This window comes from Salminus brasiliensis, chromosome 2 (genome assembly GCF_030463535.1).
Source record: "Salminus brasiliensis chromosome 2, fSalBra1.hap2, whole genome shotgun sequence".
Taxonomy (NCBI): Eukaryota; Metazoa; Chordata; class Actinopteri; order Characiformes; family Bryconidae; genus Salminus; species Salminus brasiliensis.
The window spans coordinates 23,938,051-23,960,242 of NC_132879.1; the positions used below are offsets into that span (position 1 = coordinate 23,938,051).

At 40.0% G+C, this 22,192-nt stretch overlaps 1 protein-coding gene across 7 annotated transcripts in view; it reads right to left on the reverse strand.

The window, feature by feature from the left end:
• The window catches only part of tjp1b (tight junction protein 1b), a 74,281-nt gene that overhangs the window by 32,311 nt on the left and 19,778 nt on the right, over window positions 1-22,192 (reverse strand). Inside the window, exon 1 of one of the 7 annotated variants that reach the window (XM_072671157.1) lies at window positions 3,682-4,246. The exons of the other annotated variants lie outside the window; for them this stretch is intronic. Coding sequence (XP_072527258.1) covers window positions 3,682-3,708 — 27 coding nt within the window. The 5' untranslated portion in view covers window positions 3,709-4,246. Of the gene's footprint in view, window positions 1-3,681; window positions 4,247-22,192 lie in introns of those variants that run through there. 7 annotated transcript variants of the gene reach the window in all.

A 22,192-nucleotide genomic window follows, 5' to 3' on the forward strand; every position in this document is an offset into this window, starting at 1 on the left:
CTACACTAGGCAGCAGGAAACAAAGTCTCCATTAACCTCAGACAACACCACTGACCTATGACCCTGACCAAAGCATCACTGAGAAGATCAGAACATGGAGCATGTGGGCCGTTTACTCCACCAGTGGAACACACCCACTCATGACTCATAGCCCATTCATGTACGACTGGTTAATATGCAATCCGTACCACGCCACGTTATCCTTGCCCAGTTCATTCTTTGGTTATCGTGGAATAGGAGTGGATGCAGGAGGAGTGAGGAGGAGTGAGTGAGTGAGTGAGTGAGTGAGCTAAAAGGACTAGGACTATGACGACATGGACTTGGAATGTGGTATAACGCCTTCTGAAACACCACACTATCTGTTACTCTATAAAGGGAAATGAGTAAGGTGGTGCAATCAACCACTTTGCATTCTAACACTTTTACAGAGCTGAGTGCATAAAACAGGCAACATGATTTCAAAACAAATAATGGGTTAAACATGAATGCTTTTTCTGTAAATCAGCAAAGCAGCAGAAAATGAACGATGCATGGCGGTGTTGAACTGATACTGCATACACGACGACTGAACATCAAGTTACTACTAAAATAGAAAGTTCCCGTTCCAAATTATGACTGAGAAATGTTTAAACCAAAGATACACAAATATATGCACATTTATCACAATCGCACACAACTAAATTCTGTAATCTTAAATCTTGCCCTTTTTTCACAGCAAGGGCCTCCTCCTTGCACAACTTCTATTAAAAGTCTTTTTCTAATGATGCATGTACATGTAAAAAATAAAAAAATCACTTTTAATTGTACTCCTACACCTCCTTCTCTCACCATTTTTAAAATGAATACCAAATGTACATATGCTTAAATATTATAAAATGGCATACCACATTTTATATATGACTGGATTAGGGCATTTCATACACTCCTAGTCAGTTGTTCATTAAAAGCTGTGCTCGTAGCAGCAATATCAGTGAAAACATGCTATGCTCTGACAGATCTATTTTGGGATCTTGTGTCTCAGCACATCTATTTCTGGGTCAGATGAAAATGTAATGAAATTGTTTTTGAGGATCACACAATCCCTTTCTATTATCAATCTATAACATTTGTTCTCATCTGTAAGTTCATCTTTTTAAATCTATAAAATTCGTTCATCTCCTTATCTGCTTGTCTTGGCTAGGGTCGCAGTGGGTCTAGAGCCACAGGGCAGGGCAAAAATAATGCTAAATACACATGAACACAAACTGCTTTTAACTTATGTTGGATTGCACAGCACTCTACAGACCCACCACACTAAACCGTGCTCTAGAAAAAGCAGTGTGTTACTCTACATACAGGTCCATTTCAGCATCACCATAGAGTTGGAAATGCCATGCCATATTATTCTTTCAGAAACACAGTGTAAAAAGGTCTCTGATTATTTTACATTTCAAACTTGTTCCTTTTAATCACATTAAAATACAGTGATGCCTCAGCATTCTTTCAATATCACAAGCTATAGTACTAGGTCACTGTTCAAGCCACAAACCATCTGACCCATACACACACACACACACACACACACACACACACACACACACACACACACACACACACACTAATCCCTTGATCCAGAAGTGAGAATCCACGTCCAAGTTTTTCAGTGAAGCAGGTCACCTGACATGCATGAAAAAACATGGGCAAGATGGAGAGTGAGCGTGAGAGAGACTCTCATACCAACAGGACTGGGCTCTGGCCTATATCTTTGACCTTGATCCTTTCATCCCCGTCACATATCATCATGCAACAACTGAGGGCACACATCACCTCCTCCATCAAAACTGGTAATAAATGATAACTGAATAAATACACAAACTACTAAACATTTAAAAGCAAGGCTTTCAGTATTATCACACTAATTTAGTTACAGAAAAATGTATACAGCATCCAGAACAATGAACAGAGACGCAGATGTTTCTTTAACACAATAAGCTAGACATTAAGTTAAATAAAGGTACTGGTTGGTAACTCCAAAAACTGGATCTTCCTCACACACATTTCTAACATTTCAACATGTCAGCTAACTTTCACTATACTACACTAGGCTGTCTAAATTCTTAGCAGCTTTAAGCTGACAAGTAGATTAGTGGACATTGTACAGTATGAAAAACCTCTAGAGGCGATGCTAATTAATGTGGTGATCATTCTCATCAGTACTTTAGGTAACCTGTCAACAATGAGACAAAATACAGGAAAACAGTAAAACACTGGCAAGATCACGTGTGGAGTGAATTTCTCCTCAGAACTGACATTAATGCAAAGCAACAAAAACTACTCCTAAAAACTCTCACAAAGCCTGTTATTTTGTGCATCTTGTGCACTTGACTTTTCAACCAGTTGCTGCTTTTTGTTTTTTTTAAAGCAGCTCTGTTAATGGTGAAGATTACATTTGGAGAAGACATGGAGCAATCTAACGAGTGATCTGGAGGGCAGAATCACTGATTACTCTGCAAGGACTGCACTAGTTCAAATGATAGCCTATGACAAAAGGACAGCATAAACAAACACAGGAGCGCTTCATAACTGGAGACAGGACTCCAACACCACAATTCAACTGAGCAAGTCACTTTTCTAAATAGAGTAAATGGTGTAAGTAACAGCTGCAGACCAGGAACAGCCTATGAGTCAGCTTTTACTGAAAACGAGGAGGGAAAGTTCTACCTATAATATAGCTACAGGTTTTGATTGAGTTATACAGAAACTGTACACACAGGCCTGAAACCCATGACACACGACAGAGAGGAAGGACAGGTCAGACACATTCCTGGAATGCTAGTGTAGTTTCCTGCAGCTCACCTGTCAAGTTTCAACCGAAACAGAAACACGCCCATGTTAAATAACGCGTTTTCACCATCGCCTTCCTAACCCTGATTATGGATGGGTTAAAACAAGGCCCAAATCTGTGCATTTTAAGCATTACTTACTTAGCAGCGAACGTAGCTACGTCTAGCAAAAACAGATGCTAACCATTTCCAACTATAAGACTGTACGCTACACATCCACTAGCCAAATATTGTGTAGTTAACGTTAGCACTCACCTACCCAGCTAAATGCTTTCATTAATGAGCCTCGCATACTACAGGCGGTATACTACACAGACAGTCAGCTACATAGCTAGCTATATGATATGACATGACATGTAAATATAGCTAGCTATAAACATTAGCAAGCACAATTGCTAGCTACGAATATTAGCTAGCTAGCTACCTCAGTTTTAAACGTTAGTAGCTAGCTAACGCTAGTCAGCTATAGCTAGCTGACCGTCGTGAAATGTAAGCCGTCATAACCAAGTAAACTAAACAATATTTATCATACAAAGCGTTATTAATAGTAGGCATGTTATCTAGTTTAGCTAAGCTATCTCACTAAAAGAAAACAATATCGGAGCAGATGCGTTAGAGCTCGCTAACCGCAGCTTGCCAGCTAAACGCTAGCTAGCTAATGCTAGCTAATGCTAGCTGGACTCACCGGCGTTTAGTAAACACATGACCTTAGCCAGCGGTAGCTGTGGACGGTTAGAGGCTTCATGCCTCGGAGTTGCTGGATGTTTGGCTGGGTAGTAAGCTCATGTAGATGCAAGCTATTTCTGACAGTGCAGACGAGCCCGACGTTATTAAAACTTCAACAAAAGCTCAGCGTTACCTTATTAGAGGCAGCCCTGGCAGACATTTTGTTCCTTCTTCAGCTTCTCACGGTGAAGTTGGCCAAAAACGTTTGTAGCCTTTAAATACAGGGTGAGCTAGCTGCGCCTGCTTGCTCGACAGAACAGTGCAAACGGTCCGTTTCTCCGTGTCCGTCGCCCGGGTGCCGCAGCGCCGGGCTGCAGTCTTTAACTCTGCGCTCTGTGGACGATGAGCAACATGTCAGAGACGGTGATGAGGAGGAGATGAGAGTCCAAAGTTCACGGAAAGCGCTTCTTCTTTAGCAGCACACGCTATCTGTCGGCAACGGCTACCTACCCACCGCTGGTGCTGATGACAACGAGCCCGTTAGCTAGCGAAAAAAGTCCCAGTGCGCTGCGTTACAACCGTCGAGCTCAGTTCGGGTGTTGTTAGAAAATCTCCCGCAGTGAAAGATCCGCTCAGGTCCGTTTTTTGAACACGTGTAAGGAACGAAGATAGAGGGATATCTGGAGAGGATACTGGCGTCCTCAGCCTGTGTGCAGCTCCACTGCAATGGCAGACACAGGATGCCTTTCCCACAGCGCGTCGACTCCAAGCAACAGCCGTGACATGTCTGTCTGGGAAAGTCCATTGCGTTACTCCAGGGGTGGGAATGAAAGCGGAAAGCGGAAAGCGCAAACCTCCTCCTCCTCCTCCTCCTCCTCCGTGGAAAAAAAATGTTTGTGGACGGGGGGTCATACTGTAGTATTATTATAATTAGTATTATAATCAGACTCCATTCTGACCCACAAAAACGAGACGAGAGCGTGTTTCAGTAATAATGAATGGATCTGGCTAAAAAGCTATGAAACTGATTTCACAGTGAAAAATGCCAATATTTCTAATAAATTATTCTTAAACGTTAGTTTGTTAAAAATAAATAAATAAATAACATTTCACAGCCCCCCCCTCCCCTCCCCCCCATTCCCCCTAAGCTTTGACCGCTGTAGGCTGTTTGAAAGACCAAATTTAGATGTGGCCGTGACCACATTAACCCTCTAACCACACAGGAAAACCCCTGCCTCTCTATAAAGCTGCCTGTCTGCTCACCTTCACTGTGTGAGCATGTGTTCTTGAAAGCAGGGAAATATGCAATATATGAAATCCGGAGGCCAGCCCAGAAGCACTGAGTGCAAGGCAGGAATACCTACAGGACAGGGCGGCAGTTCATCAGAGGGTAATATTCAGTGTGTTGTATCTCAGTTTAAATGTATGTTCACAATTTGAAAATAATAGCTGCACTTTACACTGGCTGTCGTTTTTTAACATGGCCCGAAAGAAAAGTATCGGAGGGAAAATGCTGCATTAATATCCATTGAAAGTGATGAATGTTAAGAATCCCGCTGTAACGTTACCGTCTTGGAAATTTGACGCCTTGTTCCAACAGAGCTGGATGAATTCTGAATCCAACATTATAAACTATCCTCCAGAATTATCCAGAAATATAAGCATGATAGAAAGAGGTCTGATGTGTTTGATCGTGCACTATTTTGAGAGAAATGTATCCATTAACAGTAAAAATGTGGGAAATATAACAAAATGCACATACATTTATGGTTGGTTTTAAAGGACCTATATCATACACGCTTCTTGTACATTATGTCTGCCCAGAGGTCCACTTGTGAGGTTTTTGTAGGTTTATATACCATAAACATTATTAACGATTCATTACACTACCATTTCCACGCTCTCTTGATCTCTTTAGAATGAAATTTTGATAGTGTGCCTTTAAGACTGATATATGTAACTGAACCCTGTTTTGTGTGGTTGGCTTGTATGGTGCCCTATTAAATAAAACACTCCAGGCTTAAAGCATCAGTGTGAATGGGCAGGGGTAAATATTGTAGGCTGAACAGGAGGGTGCATGTAAATACGCTAGGTTCTGTCACTTATATATGAGGGTCAAGTTTACATAATGCATCACACTCTTCTATTCCCTAAAAGCAAGGGAAATTTGATTTTTCACAATATTGGCCCCTTTCTGTTTTTACTCCTTAAGCAGTCCCTTTGAAATGGACTTACCATCAGTATGCATATAGCAGTGTAAATCAACCAGACTTTTGCTTTACACAGGGCAACTGCAGAGGGACTGAGTGCACACAGCTGTGTGAGCAAGAAAGTGTTTAACCAGCATCTAAACTGCCAGACGTAACTCACTCCTTGTAACTGGATCAGCAAAGAATGAACTACTCCTTATAGGATTGTGTTGTGCAATACTGTTATGTAGTGAGCACTGATGATGACGGTGTCTGTTCCATACCATCACTCAGCCTCACTAATTCACACTATGCTCCGGGAGGCTGCAGCTCCCAAGCAGCCTGGCCTGCCTGTCACAACGCTTAAGACACAAGCAGTAGAAGCAGGCTAAATTGTATCTGACATTGGTATCTCCATCGCACCTCAGCTAGCTCCCCGGCATGCAGAATTCCCTGCACATCAGCTCTGAACGATACACAACTGTCATGCATAAAGGAACCCATAATTAGCAAAATCAGCCCAATATTCGCTGTCATTATTTCAGAAAAAATGAAATGCAACGTCCTGCATCTGATGTGTTTGTAAGAGTCAGGATCTGGAGAGCAGGAGCGTACTGTCATTAGCTGCATAAGCAGAGAAATAGCCTGTACTGGATGTCCTCTATGTGTACCATCCCTGTTCAAGCTCTCAGCAGAATAAGCGAGAAGCTACAAAACAGGCAAAGACACATGAGTCATAGGAAGGAGAAAACGAAGGACACTGTGGTAATCAAGACAATGGAAGCCCAAGTTATTTCTGACCCTACAGCTAGTAGGCCTTTTAGCAGCCTGCTCACAGTAAAAACACAGATGTAGAAGTAATATAACAGGCTTAATGAACCAGACTTTAGTGTTATACACTAAACGGCTGCAGTAAGATCGCCTACGATAGACCCAACTCCCAAGTGTATAACTGACATTTAAACTATCAGACATGATTTACTCCTAACGTCAGCATGAAATAAGAATCTTACAAACTTCCCTGTTCATACTGTAACGTATTTCTGTGTGAAACATGATGTCAGGGAGGGTCTCTGAGCAAGCTTAGTGGTGGGAGGTAGGAGGAGGGGATGAAACATTATATTATTGGTTATTATTATTTTCCCCCGTCCACTTGTGCACAGTGATGTAATAAAAAACTGATGTTTTAAAGGTGGTGTGGGAGGTTACGTGACATTTATCTAAAGGTGGGCACATCATCACAGGCAGTCATATTTTGATGGAAAATAATATGAAACAAGAATTATGTCGTTTAAATGGCATGATTTGAACAGTCATGCTTAAAGCAACATTATGTAGCATTGTTACCTTAAAATAACAGACCAACTATCGTTGTTATTCCAGGCTTGGCACTCTGGTACTGCGCTAAGTAACTCTGGTGTGTGTGTGCTCACTGTCCCTAGTTCACTAGTGTGTGTGTGTGTGTGTGTTCACTACCACAGATGGGTAAAATGCAGAGAACACATTTCGCTTTACTCCTTCTGTAGCTTAACTCGCTTAACCCTTAACTTGTTCTGTAGCTATCAGAAGTCCAGAAATGCATGTGAATGTTAAAAGCTGAAATTACACTTCTTGACTGTAGGAGGAGCCCAGGAGCAAGACATTCTAATTATTGCATAACACTGCTGTAATATGACCACTGGCAAAAACTAACAAGGTCAAAAAGGTCAGTGTTGATTTCAGGTTCATTATTTACACAATCTACAGAAAATTAACCAAAATAAACAATATAGAAAATCATCACTGTCACATTCAAACAAAACTATGTATCTTAGAACTGGCAACAGGCAATTTTAAAATGTTGAGTAAGACTTTTATTACTCAATTTGTCATGAAATGTGTCTTGGAAAAGTGTTTAAAAACTAAAAAGAAAAAATCTTCAATGCCAGCAATAATGCATTTTAATGACAATCCGGCTAATTTACTGTGCAATCGAGAATGAGCTAAAGCATGCTAGCATCCAGTTTTCCATTAAAAGGTTAGTATTCTCAGTGTAAGCACTTTTCTGCTGCATGAATCTGTTGTGCTCTTTGTAGTTCTCCTGACCGCCTCTGTCACCTCTTATCTCTACCACTAATGAGCACAGGGGAGATACAGGCTCAGTGTGATCCGAGAGGAGACAGGGGTCCTGCGATGTTGCTGACGTAAGGAGACCTCATGCTGTTTCCACCGGAGGATAGAGAGATAGAGGGAAGAGGGAGGGAGACAGCGGGGGGATGGTGTTGACTTCAGGAATGCCGGGACAAGGTCACAGTGACGCGTTAAATAAATAGAACAGCAATATAAGCTGTAATTGCATGATGGATGGAGGGTATCAGGAGCTGCATTACTGTTCTCTGATCAGCTGTTGTTGATACATTAATTTTGCATGATCCACGCAGAGCAACACTGCTGGGAATAGCTGTTCTCTGACCAGTGTCAGTGGTTCACAAAGCCTTGTTCTATGAGACGCCTGATATATGGGGATGGAATGCCCATAAATGCTAACTTGGGCAATACTATAGAAGGACCCTAGCTGCTATATGATGACATCAGCTTAGGACAAATGATGATAATATCAATTGATCAGTGAGGCACGAGGGCACTAAAACACATAAAGTACAACATTGTTGTGACAATCTTATCTGCAGAGCAGCAATGCAGATAACATTTACAGTGTTCATTTAATCTGTATGCTCTTAATAAACACAGCCAGGTTTGAAATATTATATTTTAGTGTAGCCTTTTTTAATCAAATGTTTATCATAACAAACACATTTTGAATACAATTAAATCTGCCTTGTTATTGTAAGTCTTTAAGTAAGATTTGAATTCATATGTACTTAGATAAAGGTACCAAAAAGAGTCTTGGGCAGTTTGCCATTTAACATTTGGTTGAGTATGAGGAAGTTTTTCAAAGAACATCCACTTAATGCCAAGGTTCTACCAACAAATGTTTTATTTTCCTAGAACTAAATGTCCAAGCCATAAACAGCAGTTTGTGTCTATGTCTCAAACAAACCAAAACTGCACATTTCAGCCCATATGTGCATTTGAAATCAGTAATAACATCCACTGGGCCCATAGTGAGTCAATGGCATGATGAAAAGTGAATCACAAATTCCGAGGGAGCTCCCTGAGTCTATTACAGCATTTGGCCGTGGGCGAGAATGAATCACCCAGGCAAGACTAACAGTCCAGTAAGCATAAGTGTTGCGGTGAATGTATGAGAATAGAAAGGCACAACTTCCATGTCCAGTCTTTGGCAGCTGCTTAGCCAGCAACAACACAACTAACCCAAAAATATGGGTTAATGCCACTTAATGAGGCACCTCGGACCTGTACAAAAGTCTCTATGCTTGACCTTTGGCAGTGCTTGTGTTTGCCACTAACATGGACAGACACAAAGCCATCATGGAATGGCAGTGCATCATTCAACAAAAGGCGCAAATCCCCCGGCCTTCCTCTGCCAGGATAAGGCCTCAACGTCCACACAGCCTGGTGCCAGACGTACTCATATGACATCACACCGGTGTAGCCGCTAATGCCTAACACAACAGAATCTAATGCCAAGTGATTATGTGGTGCAGTTCCAGCTCATTCACTGAATAAAAAGGACAGAGAGGCCTGCGAGGGTTTGCAGCCGGAACAGGATCTCAGCAGAAAAGTGTAAAACCTCTTCAATCATGAATATTCTCCCTGTTGGGTACTTAACCACAGCAATACTAAAACTAAAACTGTATGAAAACCCCCCAGTCACTCTTGAGGTTTCTCCTTTTTAACATCTCCAAGCTTTTGGTTTGCTCAAAAGGGGGACCCCATGTTGCCCCATTTAAGGAAACACCATAAAAAAAGAATACAATTAGAACCTATATGTTATGATAACCTGCTCTCTTAACAATTAAAATTTATCATTAAATTAAAATGATTAAGATGATCTATTATGACCATTCAAATAATATGCATTTGTAAATGGATCAATAATAAGAGTGTGTGTGGGGGGGGGGATCTCCAATCATTTTTCTTCATCTTGGTATAAAGAAAATTCATTACGCAATTCATCCGCAAGCTCATTAACAACGCATGTTTTGAAAAGTCAATAAGTTAGAGATGCATAGTTGTATGATGTCAAAGCACAGACTAAATACTGAAGTTTATGTAATAGATTTCCCCCTTTTCGATTTCTGTTTTCATGACTATCGGAAAAAAGGAAGCCCTACTCAACAGATTTTTGTTCTGTCAGCTGTTATAGAGCAGCCACACTGTAAAGCAATTAAGGGATTGATTTGGGAGAAGACTCATTTTGTGCTTACTGGCCTGTCGATAGATCTTGGGGGAATGATTAAGTTCAATTTTCGTTATTTTTAACCGCAATTCCACTTGGGAACACCAAGGGCAAAGGCATGTGTGTCCAACAGCTTGTTTCTGGTTTTAGTCTACACTGGTGACTTCCAGGAAACAAAGATTTGACCGTTCTGCTGGTATATTGATTATGGATACCTTGCAGTCGGACAGTCTAATTTTGGTGAGCCGAACATCAAAGCATCAGAAATTGTAACTCACACCAGCGGTCAGGTCTTGTTCACGAGTACAAGTCTGTTTTCCTCTACGTTTGAATTCAGAGGTGGGTAAAGTTACACTGCTGTTACTTCCATCAATTACTTCCTTCTATTATTTGCATCTAAAGAGATGTTTGGACAACTTCTAAAAATGCTAAGAACACTGACTTCATCTTTCAACGCCTTTACCTCTCAACAGCTCGCTTTCATTCATCATTAAGATAAACATCTAGGGCTGGGAGGCACGAGGGAACTGTGTTTTGGGAGAATGTTGTCGGAGACGGAGAGGCAAGCAAACTCAGAGTGACGTGGAGGAGGGCTGCACTGTAATTCAGATGACGCTGAGATTTGAGGGGGTATTGCCTGTACACCACCTTCTAAAATGCCAAGTTCCCAAAATTAAAGCTCAGGAGGCTGGAATACGCCTTGGCAAAGGACGTCTTTCTAGTACCCAGAAAATATCACAATTCAACACCCACTAAAGGTAAGAGAGTATCCTAAACCTGTCCAGAAATAAAAGTGCATTCAGGCATGAATGAATCAACAGGCAGGACCAACAGTTCAGTCAGAAAAAGTGTTGCAGTTACTGTGTCAGAATAGAAACTACATTTTTGTCAGCTGATTACCCAGACATAACACGACGTCTAACATCTATAAGGTAAAATAATGGTCATTTATATTGTCACTTATTTAATGTGCCTTTCTTATAACTAACTTTGGCAAAAATATAAAAAGCAAAAGATCGGAAAACAACTGCCTGTTTTAGTACATTCAGGATCAATCAGCACAGACATCTGTTATTAGTCTTCTCTTCTTTTTAATGTAATCTTGGTCTAAAATAAAAAATAATAGACCTTAACAACTTAAAAAAATTCTACCTCACAACAGATATTTTCACCTCAGTATTTACTGTGGTACTATAGAATTGTGCTTTTACTCCTTACATTTTCATTTAAGCTTAACTTGTTACCTTATGCCAGCCTTACACCAAATCACCTTTCAGGCGATTTCACTGTTGCAGTGTCTGGAATAAAATCACACTAGAGTTGCAGTGCTTCTGTCATCTCGATCGTTTGGTGATAGGTGGTCAGGAGTCAGGATAGCTGTCATAACTCTTAACCTAGTTAATTATCACATCAAGTGTGCCTTTCGGAATCTTGGCTCATGCAATTTGTGACATGGACATTGTGAATAACCAAGGTGAGCTCTCTCCAGCACCAAATAGGAAGCAGCAGGTAACATCTCTGTCTTTTTTGGAGGGCTTATTTCAGAACAAACTACTGTACACAAACAGATGTGGCCAAAAGCTGCATCAGTTTCTGCTCCATTGTTTAACAGCTTCTCCTCTTGTAATTTTCCATCCAGAAGGATGATGGGAAATAATCTCAAAAGATTGATAGATAGTTGCAGTCTTGCAAATAGTGACCCTGTGAGATTCTCAGCCCATGCGAAATCATGATCTGTGACTCAAAAGTATTTTCAATGTATTTTCAGAGTCTTTCCAAAGTCTTCTACTGTACGGTTAGCATTTAGTTGATGGCACTCTTTTATTTTTTAATGCTAATACCATAAAGGACGTTGAAAAGACTCACTAAAATGGAACTGGGTAAAAGTAGATATCCTTTTTTTGCAAATATTATACTTGAGTACAAGTAATAGTTAAACATACTCAGTTATTTATGTTCTACACATAACATAAGACTGAGTAAAAGTAATTAGTTACTACAGCTGATCATACGTGGCAATAGGGCATAGGGACAACTGATCTATCAGGAAATACTGGAATAACAGAGGTTAAACTTGATAGGGAAAGGCTGGGGCTCACCCTGAGTCATAGCTTCTTTAATATGCTCAGATACAAATGTTAAGTCTATCCTGTTCTCGTTCTTACATTGTTCACAATATCTTCTTGGACGTCACCTCGCGCATCTTTGTTTTTGCATGACTCATCCGCATATGCGTTTGGGCTCCTATGTGAATGACAGTTGTTGAAAAATCTTTTGAGCTGGCCACCTTTTTTCCCTTTTCCACAAAAATGCAGTAAAAAGTGTATTACTTCAATCTTGATTGAATGGGTCCATAGGAGGACATTTTTCTTAGCAATACTGAACTGCATTAGCATTCAGCATAATGTAGGGAAGGAAGAGGATATTTCAAATACAAACCAGTTACTGATTTTTAGAAACGTATACCATCGTTGAGGTCAGTGAAGGTTTGTGTTGGCATTGGCTCTTTAAAGATAAAGGTTCCCTGTCTGATCGTGGGGATCCTGGGGATCCTGGGGATGCCACAGCCATCCGTAGCCAGGAGTCCCAGAGAGCATGATTAGCCTCACTCTCTTTCAGAGTAGAATGGCTCTTCTTCTCCTCCCATCACTCAGTTCGATGCTAGCCAGAGTAGGCATCTGTTAGCTGACATAACAGAATTTGCAGTTAGCGTTCTCCTCTAAGCGTGTTCAGCTGTCCAAGGACTTTGCTTCAGCGGCAGTTAGAAAAAAAAAGCTGTTGGCTAGACTCACTTGACTTGACTAGCACATGCTAGCCTTCACACTGCCAGCACTGATAGCATTGTGTGAATACGAAATGACTACAATTGGCTTGGAAGTGTGGTTCTAGGAACAACCTTTCCATAATACAAAAAAAGGTTCTTTACATTCACACCTCATTTCTAAATGAAAATCTTCCAAGAATCATCTACTGAAAAGTGGTTCTCTACAGTGTCCCTCCATAGAAGCTGTTTGGGCATCACTTTTAAGAATTAGCTGTGGAATAGAATCAGCTGAAAGCCAGGCTTCCCTTTCTTCAGCAAAAGGGTTTTATATGAGAAACATTGAAGCGAAATCGACGAGCGATCATAAATTCACAAAGGAGGAGGGTGACAGCAGCTTAATTAAGCTCAGTCGATTAGCCCAGAAGCTCAGAGGTTCCGAATCTTTTCACTTCATTTATGTTCAGACAGACCACTCAGACCTGAGCACAGCTATTTTTTTTTAACTGTTCAAATCACCACCAATGGGAAGTACAGAGACTTCAACAACAGTCACCGTTATGTAACATGCTGGGATATCCGCTCGCTCACTGCAACCTGTGGCAGTGCTCTTGCTTGTTAAAGAACCTGTGAATAAGGACACATTCAGAGCAAACACCACTGTGTGCATTTCAATGGGGGCACCCTGTGCCTTTCTGGGTAGAGAGTATTTGGTGAAAAAGACTTTGCATGTGCACAATCACTCATTTTGAACACACTTATCCCCTGTGTAATTTCACTACGTTTGTAGTTAATGATCTACCAGAGCTTCACATGGATTCATCAGCGGCTAATGTCGCTCCTGATTGATGCTCTTGGTGCCACTGAGAGGCACGTGCAGAACAATTAGCAAATGTGGTGGCTGTGATCGCTCACTGCTCCGGTGGGGCGAGGGAGTTGGGGGTAAGAGTGAGGAGGTGGGGGAAGAACAATCATCTGTGGGGTAATCTACCGCACTGCGCAAAAAAGCCCGACATCACAATAAATCTCTTCCACTTCACAATTCCTCCGGAAATCAATTCTATTAATCCCCACCTGTGTTTCCTATAAGAGGGGAATGTTTACAAGAATCTTTAGATATATGAGTCTCATAGCATCGAGGGAGCGGATAAAAACCAGAGCAACGAGATTTGTGTTTACCGACTTGGGTTGTGTGCGCGCACAAGTGCTGGGGGTGGCAGTGCAGGAATGTGAGGTGGAGTGTATTAATCACCAGGGGGCAGTGGTCAGCATGGGGTGAGTCACTTCAGTATAAGCATTAACTAAGTCTCTTACTGACTGTATTTCATTACAGATAAAAAAAGAATTTAATGGCAGTGTCAGTGCCCTCGCCTTGCCTCGGAATTCTACTTAAGAAGAGACGACTTCAAGTGGGTCGACCCAAAGCCGTTACACCAAATGCATAGAGCATGATGGGCACTTAACTTCTTTCCTCCTGTCACATAAAACTGATGAATCTCGGAATGGCCACGAATGTCCCTCTACATGCATGCACACGGAGAAGCAGGTAAAGGCACTCATGCCCGTTCACACATTTTAAAAATACTGGAAAGTATCTGAAGTATATGAAGAAAGCATTTACCATTCGCTTCCCATACAGATTCCAATATCAGCACTCTGGGTTCTGATACGATATGAAGTACTGATTCAGAATCAGTACACTCTAAAATAAGATGCTACTACTGTTTTTTTGAGTGAGATATATGTGTGGCTTTAAAAAGTCCATGTGAAAGTCAAAGTTGTTTAATAGTTTAAAGGTTCTTCACGCTCACAGATTTGATCCTATATCCTATTTTTAAAATCTCAGTGGAATCATCGCTGAGAGAAATTGCTGGAGATATATGTGATGTAACATGAGCCCAGAACTAGTTTGGACACCCCTGCTTACATTATATGTTATTGTTATGTACAGTTACATGCAACAATGTAGGCACACCTGGTCAAATTACAGGTCTCTTCATTTGAAATGGAAATGCACTATATGGTCAAAAGTATTAGGACATAAATAAAGAAAAATGCTAATAAAACATTAATGTGGGATGTTGGAACATATGTCTGTTCTCTTTGCAGAATTTGTACAAATAATTTTTTTTCTTCAGATCAACAAAATGTGTTTTTGACCAGGGGTGTCACTTTTTTTTTCATGTAACAGTACATAAGATAACATAAAAATTATGCATTAAAAAGGAGTCTATTGGATAACTTTGGAAACAGGTTTAAACCGACTTTGACTAAAACACAGTATAGGATGTGGATTGATAAATTTTAGCTGATATCTGATCCATTATTAGTGCTAATACTGGTCCTGTATATTGGTACACACACACCACACACAATGCAGTATCATGAATTGATCTCTGGTGCCAGGCGGTGTATTCCACAGGGAAAATCCAACTAATGAAAAGGCAGCACTTATTCAGGAGTCTGGGCACACAGTTCTGACAGAGTGGCTGAATACAGTCAGCCACGGAAAGAAACATTAACATTAAGCTTACACATCACTTACACACACACACACACACACACACTGCATTACTGTTAATCAAATGCTTCTTGAATTCCAAATCTCAGTCAGTGCGCATTTGCTTTTCATCTACAAAAAGGCCCACTACTGAATTTCAATGTAGCACAAAAGACGATGCTGATCCAATCAAACAGTCCAACAGCTCCTGAACTGAATCTATCTCTGTTTGACATTGTAAAATGCTTCCACCAGCAGCCAGTCCCTCGAGAATAACCAAAGCTGTGTGATTCGCATTCGTAAGGTGAGCAACACAATTCTGTCAGCCAGCATCCAAAACCCCTCCATTTTCACTCTCAGAGAAGAGGAACCTGCTGACAATGGAGTGCCGTAGTAGTGAGGTCATTATTCTCCCTGCTTTGGCCAGCACTGTCTGTTTTAATAGTGAAACTCTGCCCTCTGCAGGAGCTGGCCTGCACTTTAGAGTTATTGGCTCTGACTACTCTGCTCTACACACAGACACGCGCGCACACACACACACACACACACACACACACACACACACACACACACACGCCATGATTTCCACTTCTGCAGGCACAGACTGAACAGTTGTACCAGTCTTTAACACGCTTGGCACTCTGGCAGAACATGTATTATCAGACCTCTATGTATGTACTGTATGTGTATAGATATGTACACATGTAATATATTGAAAAAGGACACAATACCCATATCTTACTGAGAACTGTGTTCCAAAGACACTTCTTGCCCCACATACAGAGGTAAATACAGTAAAATAAACAAAAAGGAAAAAAAATCTAATCATGTACAAGGTCTCTTTAACAGACTGTACATTTTATGTTAGGCACATTGAAGAATTGTCCTATTTTATCAACAATCATTCCCTTTTTACAGATTTAATATTAGTAGTTTTTGTTTTAGTGTTTTAGTGTGCACACTGCCATTTCTCTCTCACCCAGAGGTCTAGCTGAATGTGAAAAGCTCTTGGCAACATATGGTGTCTCCTCAGGACTCCGCACAGATCTCTCACATACAACCACACAGCGTAAACAAGCCCTGCCCAACCCACACCACCTCTCACTCCATCTCTTTATAAGCAAGCATAGCAGACTAACTGAAATAAGAAGGGAAATACTCCCAAAATACATCTACAACAAACGCAGCCTCTGTTGATAATTAAACATTAAACACCCCAAATCATCAATACGGTCTGTGCAGTTAATAATGAGTGATTAGAAACTGTCACAATGAGTGCTACTTAAAGTAGCTGAATGCATTCATTGGAAGAACATAATATTCCTCAAAGTCTATATAACAGTCCATAACATGGATCATGTTTTGACCATTTAGCCTTCTTCAGTGTAGTCAATCAAGCCTTTAAGAATAAAGGGATCAGGTGGATATGATTAGGGTTATAGTAAAAATCTCTTTTGTGCTTCATTATTAAACATCATTATCTACTATCTCTTGATTTGCATGTTTTCAGACTTGTGACCTGTAGTGTAACTGTAGTGGATCCTGGCAGCATTGTGGAACTCCAGGCAGTTCAATAGCAGTGACATCATTCTGGTGATGGGGGCCCATAAACTGACATAAACTGACACACTTCAAAAGAAACCCACGTGCTGCACTAAAACATTATTTGCCCAAAGCCTTTGTGTTTTAAATCTCTGGAGGGGTTTAATGGTATTCAGCTGAAGAGGCAGAATCTTTTCCAATAAGAGTAAATTAACACCAAAGGGAGGACAGTGGGGGAGGTGGAGATGGAGTCAATAGTAAATGACTCGCTCAAAGCTCACAAAGTGCTGCTTACCAAAATCAAACAGTATGGCATAAGAGTGATCATAAAAGGCTCTCTAATGATTCAAGATGAGTTTAAATAAAGCCTGAAAGCTAGTAGAAAGCATTACCAGCCAATCAGGCTGTCAGCAGAAATGACATTACACTTTCCTTGTAGATATCTGTTACATAACAACAGCAGAATCGATTCGGATCGCAGGATTAGTAAAGACGTACAAATTAGTGCTGATGAAATTCAATATTGCAAAAGTTAATAAATATGTCATGGTATGACTGAATAAGATGACATTTGTTTACATGAATACAGTTAATAAAATGGTGATTTCTGCAACTTTATGCTAACACAGTGTCTTACAAACCTAACATAACTTGTTCTGATAGGGCCGTTCTGTTTTACTCTCATTTTCTCTTAAAATGGCACCAAAAGGACTCTTATACAGTACTGTAAAGGTTAAACACATACTTTAGTTTCTATGAATTTTGAACTGTTCTATCTGAAGCACCCAACAAATGAAACACTGCAGTTAAAAGTTGCACGTTCTTGGTATCAATCTGTATCCCTATAAGTACAAGTTAATGTTGCTTTGTAACACCAATCCCACTATACCAGTACAGCACTAGTACAAATCCATACTTTTACAGCATATAGAAGTTATATTTGCAACAGTCTAGAGTTTTTTGTTCTTCCTGCTGGCCTATACACTGACCACAGGCCAAGTTTAGCAGGTTTTTGCCCTTCTGCCATCCGGCACTGTAGCTGATCTCTGACCCAGCTGATCCTCCACAACTGAACTGGGCTTCAGTCCCAAATCATTCCATTAGCCATAAATCAAGTAAGGATGCCAATAATGTCTCATGGATTTATGGGCATCGGCTTCCCCTGAATTATAGCCAGCGCATAAGAGTGCTCGCTGCATAGGCAACGGCTAACAGGACAGTCATTCATAAAAACAGCATTAGCTCTGCGCTTAACAGGAATCTCAACTGACAATTAGCTTCCATTACCGATTCAAGCTGTCCCAAGGACTGCAATGTGTTACATACACATGTAGTTATCTATTCATTTATTTCACACTGTAATGCACATTGTTGTACTTTTGACCCTTAAAAAAGCCAGAACACAACAGCAAGGACAAAGGGAGGACAAAAATGTGAGTAGATTTCATAACCAACAGACTAAAAGTAAGCAATATTCCTGTGAAAAACAGCTACAAAAAACTGATAAAGGAAGCTGAGCCTGAAATAAATATGAAACACTACACCTGCCGTTCTGCTACATATGACATTTATTGCGTAAAACCTCATTTTAGCAGATTTCAACATTGGAATCTGCAGTAATAGGAACAGACCAATCGCTTTAATAGTAAATCTAAAGCCTGGGTGAATGGCATCTACTGCTTTTACTGCGCCACAGCAAAGCTATTTTTCTAGATCCTGAATGAGGGGACCTGTTTGGATTGACAAAAGCATCAATAAGGTTCAGTATGGACTGACACAGGCATCAATAAAGTCCAATTAAATTTCTCCTTGAAAGGGTAATTTGGAGTGCAGGTTTAGAGGTGAATTGAGAGAAATGAACAAGTTGATTATAATCTATTAAATAACCTACATTTCAAGTGTAACAATGTGAAGTAGGGTAAATATAAATAAAGGGCCTGATTCACAAAAGTGTCTTAAGAAAGGAATTCTTCTTAGATGTGTTATTTTTGGTTCTTAAAAAAGGATAAATTGCTATTCTTAAAAAGTCTAAAATTTTTTAATTTTTCTTCCAAGCTTTTCTCTCAAGAAATTGATTCTTAAATATATACTTAACCTAACAATCGTCCTAGACTTGTCCTAGACTGTAGGTTCAGAAGATAAGTCTCTAAGGCTACAATAGTTGAATTACTAGAATTGATGTCTAATTCAACAGGATTAAATGCTGAGATTGCTCTTAAAGTACTGTTAGATCCTACATGAAGAAAACAAACTTCTAGTTCTTGTTTACTGAAAATGCAGTTTGATCTTGTTTTGCACTGCATGTATTTATCTGAATATTGGAAAATTAAAAATGTTGTTTTGCATTGTTTATGCTTGTTTATGAAAAGACCATGTTACAAATGGCGTAAAATCACAAAGACAAAAGGTTAAAAAATAAAAACTTCTCATGAACTTCTATACCAAGATCCTATATAAATGCTCATTTTCTTAGGAAAGCTTTTGTAAAACTGGCTCCTGCTTTTTTTCTTTGTTTAGGGAATCTTTTTAGTAATGACCCATTGCTGCTGTCCTTTAGCGGCAAACCGTGGACTTGAGCCCATTTTCTAGTCTTCAAAGGATTTAACCATAAACAAGATGATAAAGTCAGTTACTGAGCAACACTGGACACATATCGTCAGTTCACACAAACACCTAGTCTCTCCAAAATAATATCTTCACAGGAGATGGAAAAAAACTTGACTTTCAATGTACAAAATCAAGATAGCAGCTAAAGGGGATCCAAATAAACAATAAAAACAAGACTTTATTTATAAGTCATTTTGGAGAACTTCTATTGGTCCATTCATCATGAAATCCTGACACAATGTAAAGAACAACTGCCAGATTCACATTATTTCAAAAAGTGAAAATGGCATTAATATAAAGGAAATATTAAGTGGAAACCTTCTTGCCTGGTTTAAAATAAATGAGCAGATGCAGTATGAGAACACTGTGAATTTAACATTGATGAAACCAGGGCATTTACATACAGTATAACCACTTACTTAACTGACAGCCTTTTAACTTGCCCCTTCACACAAGTTTTTACAAGCACAATAAAGGGCAGTCAATCAGAACAGAGCTGATTTACATACAGTACATCACTTAAGACACAGTAAAAAAAAAAGCTTTAATTCCAATGGGAAAAACAGTGCTCTGAAAAAAAGATTTATAAAATATATAATATAAAGTATATGCCCACAAAACAAGTGGATCTCAAGAAAAAGATAAATGATATGGGCCCTTTAATGTAAACCAGAGCAGAAATTTTCTGCAGTGTGTGTGTTTTCAGTGCTATGCCATATGTTAAGTTTGTGGGGGCACACATGGTCACATGGATCTACTCTCTCCCAAGCTGCATGAGCCCCCTGGTATCAGCCTCACAGCTGGCCTGCTCCAGGCACAGGCCCCTGTGGTCCCACACGCAAGCCAGTAAACATCACCCTTTTACATGATGCACACACACATACTCTATAACACACACATACACATGAACACCACACACAGTCCACACTTACGCTTCATTTTAATATGACATTAAAGGTATGTCACAAAGTCACATCAGTCACGACCACCACATGTTATGCCAACAGTATGCCCTCAAATGGCATCCATCTGTCTAAATAACCTAACTATACACACTAGTGCTGTAGAACTACACTGCGGCACTGTGTGCATCGATCTGAAAGTGGCTTCACTGATGATTAGAATAATGTGCTAATTTCTAAGCCAAAATAAAATGCTATTTAGTGCTGAGGTGTTATTTCCACTGTTTGACATCTGTGTAAACAATTCCTCGTGGCTATTGGCTATTCAGTGTAGGGCTGGGCGATGCAGCATCAATACAATATCAAATACTTAAATGCATTTTTTTATATTACAAATATGCCTCTTATTTTCATACATCTTTATTTACACTTATAAGCTGTGGGGTGGAAATCTATAAGCACATCACGATTCGATTTGATTACAATTCAGAGGGCTGCGTAGTAATGATAAATGAAAGTGATGTGGCAAGCAAACTGGAAGCTTTTGCAGTGGGGCTGAGGTGGAAAAATGTAGTAATGCATCTTACCCTTCCTAGTAGCCTTGACACAGGGGGCAACTTGAGTGCTTGCTGAGAGGCCAGGTTTAGCATGTGGGCATAGCATTTCACATGTAGGACTTTACCCAGTTCAGCATTAACAGGCATGTTGGAGCATTATCAGTAACTAAAACGAAATCTTTCCAAGTGATCTGCCGTTCCTTTGCTAAAGTCTTTAAGAGCTCAGCCACATCTGCACCCATGTGGCAACTGCTCTTCTTTTGGCGCACATGAGACGCTAGCTGCCACTCTTTGGTGATAAAATGCACAGTTATGTCACCATAAGATTCTCTGGTAATGGTTGATCCTATTTCAATCTTTGTAGCCTTTCAAACTGGCTAAAAATGATGCTTTAGGTCTGTCTCTGAGGCGTGCCACATGCATCATTTTAGTGGCTTCTAGACAGAAAGCACAAAGCAGTTTTTGCAGTATTATATAGGTAGCAATCTTGCTAAATGTACAGCCTATGCCAATAAATATTTCAGTAAACACCTACTTTGGAGCTGAAAGTTAGAACTTATTTCAATTCCACAACAATAAGCAATTTGCTGCCTTATAGCCTTGTAGCTAGCTAACCAAATCAAAACATGCAGGCAGCAATGATGTCTGATTAAAGCCAATTAAAAAAACAATGCTTAAATGTAGTCATTAAGTTTATTTAAGCAAGACATCTGTAGCTTGTATTCCCATCACAGAAAAAACAGAAGCCACTGTCAACCGACAAAGCATTTGTGTCACGTCCGGTGTGAAATAGGCTTAATTCTGCTCTTTTCATAATGAAACATGCAGACGTTCAGCATTTCAGAAGAACTGATGATATCTACGATATGCTCAGAAAAGCGTAGTCGAATACTGTGATGCAATTTCTGCTCTGCCTTGCCATTATTTCTACCCTGTTTGTTTTGCCCTTTCTCTGTCGAGTCCACATGTCCATGTTTACCTGCGGTCTTGTCCTTGTGCTTTGGGTCTCCGCCCTCGTCCTATCTCTAAATGACGTGTCTGTTTTGGTTTGTTTTGATATCTGCTTGCTCACGATTGCTTTTCTGTTTATATAAACAGAATCAGAATACACAGAATACCTTAATCCAGCCTCCATCGCATACATAATAATTTGTCACAGTTGCGATAAACATCATTATGTTGCCCAGTCCTACTTTAGGGTGTTATCATATGAAAATAATCCAATCAAATCCAATCAAATCTAATCGTGATGGAACTTGAACTTTCCCGATTCACTGAATTGTTGTGTAAAGGATCATAATCAGGAAAGGCATAGAAGGGTCAGAGATTTACACCCTTAATGC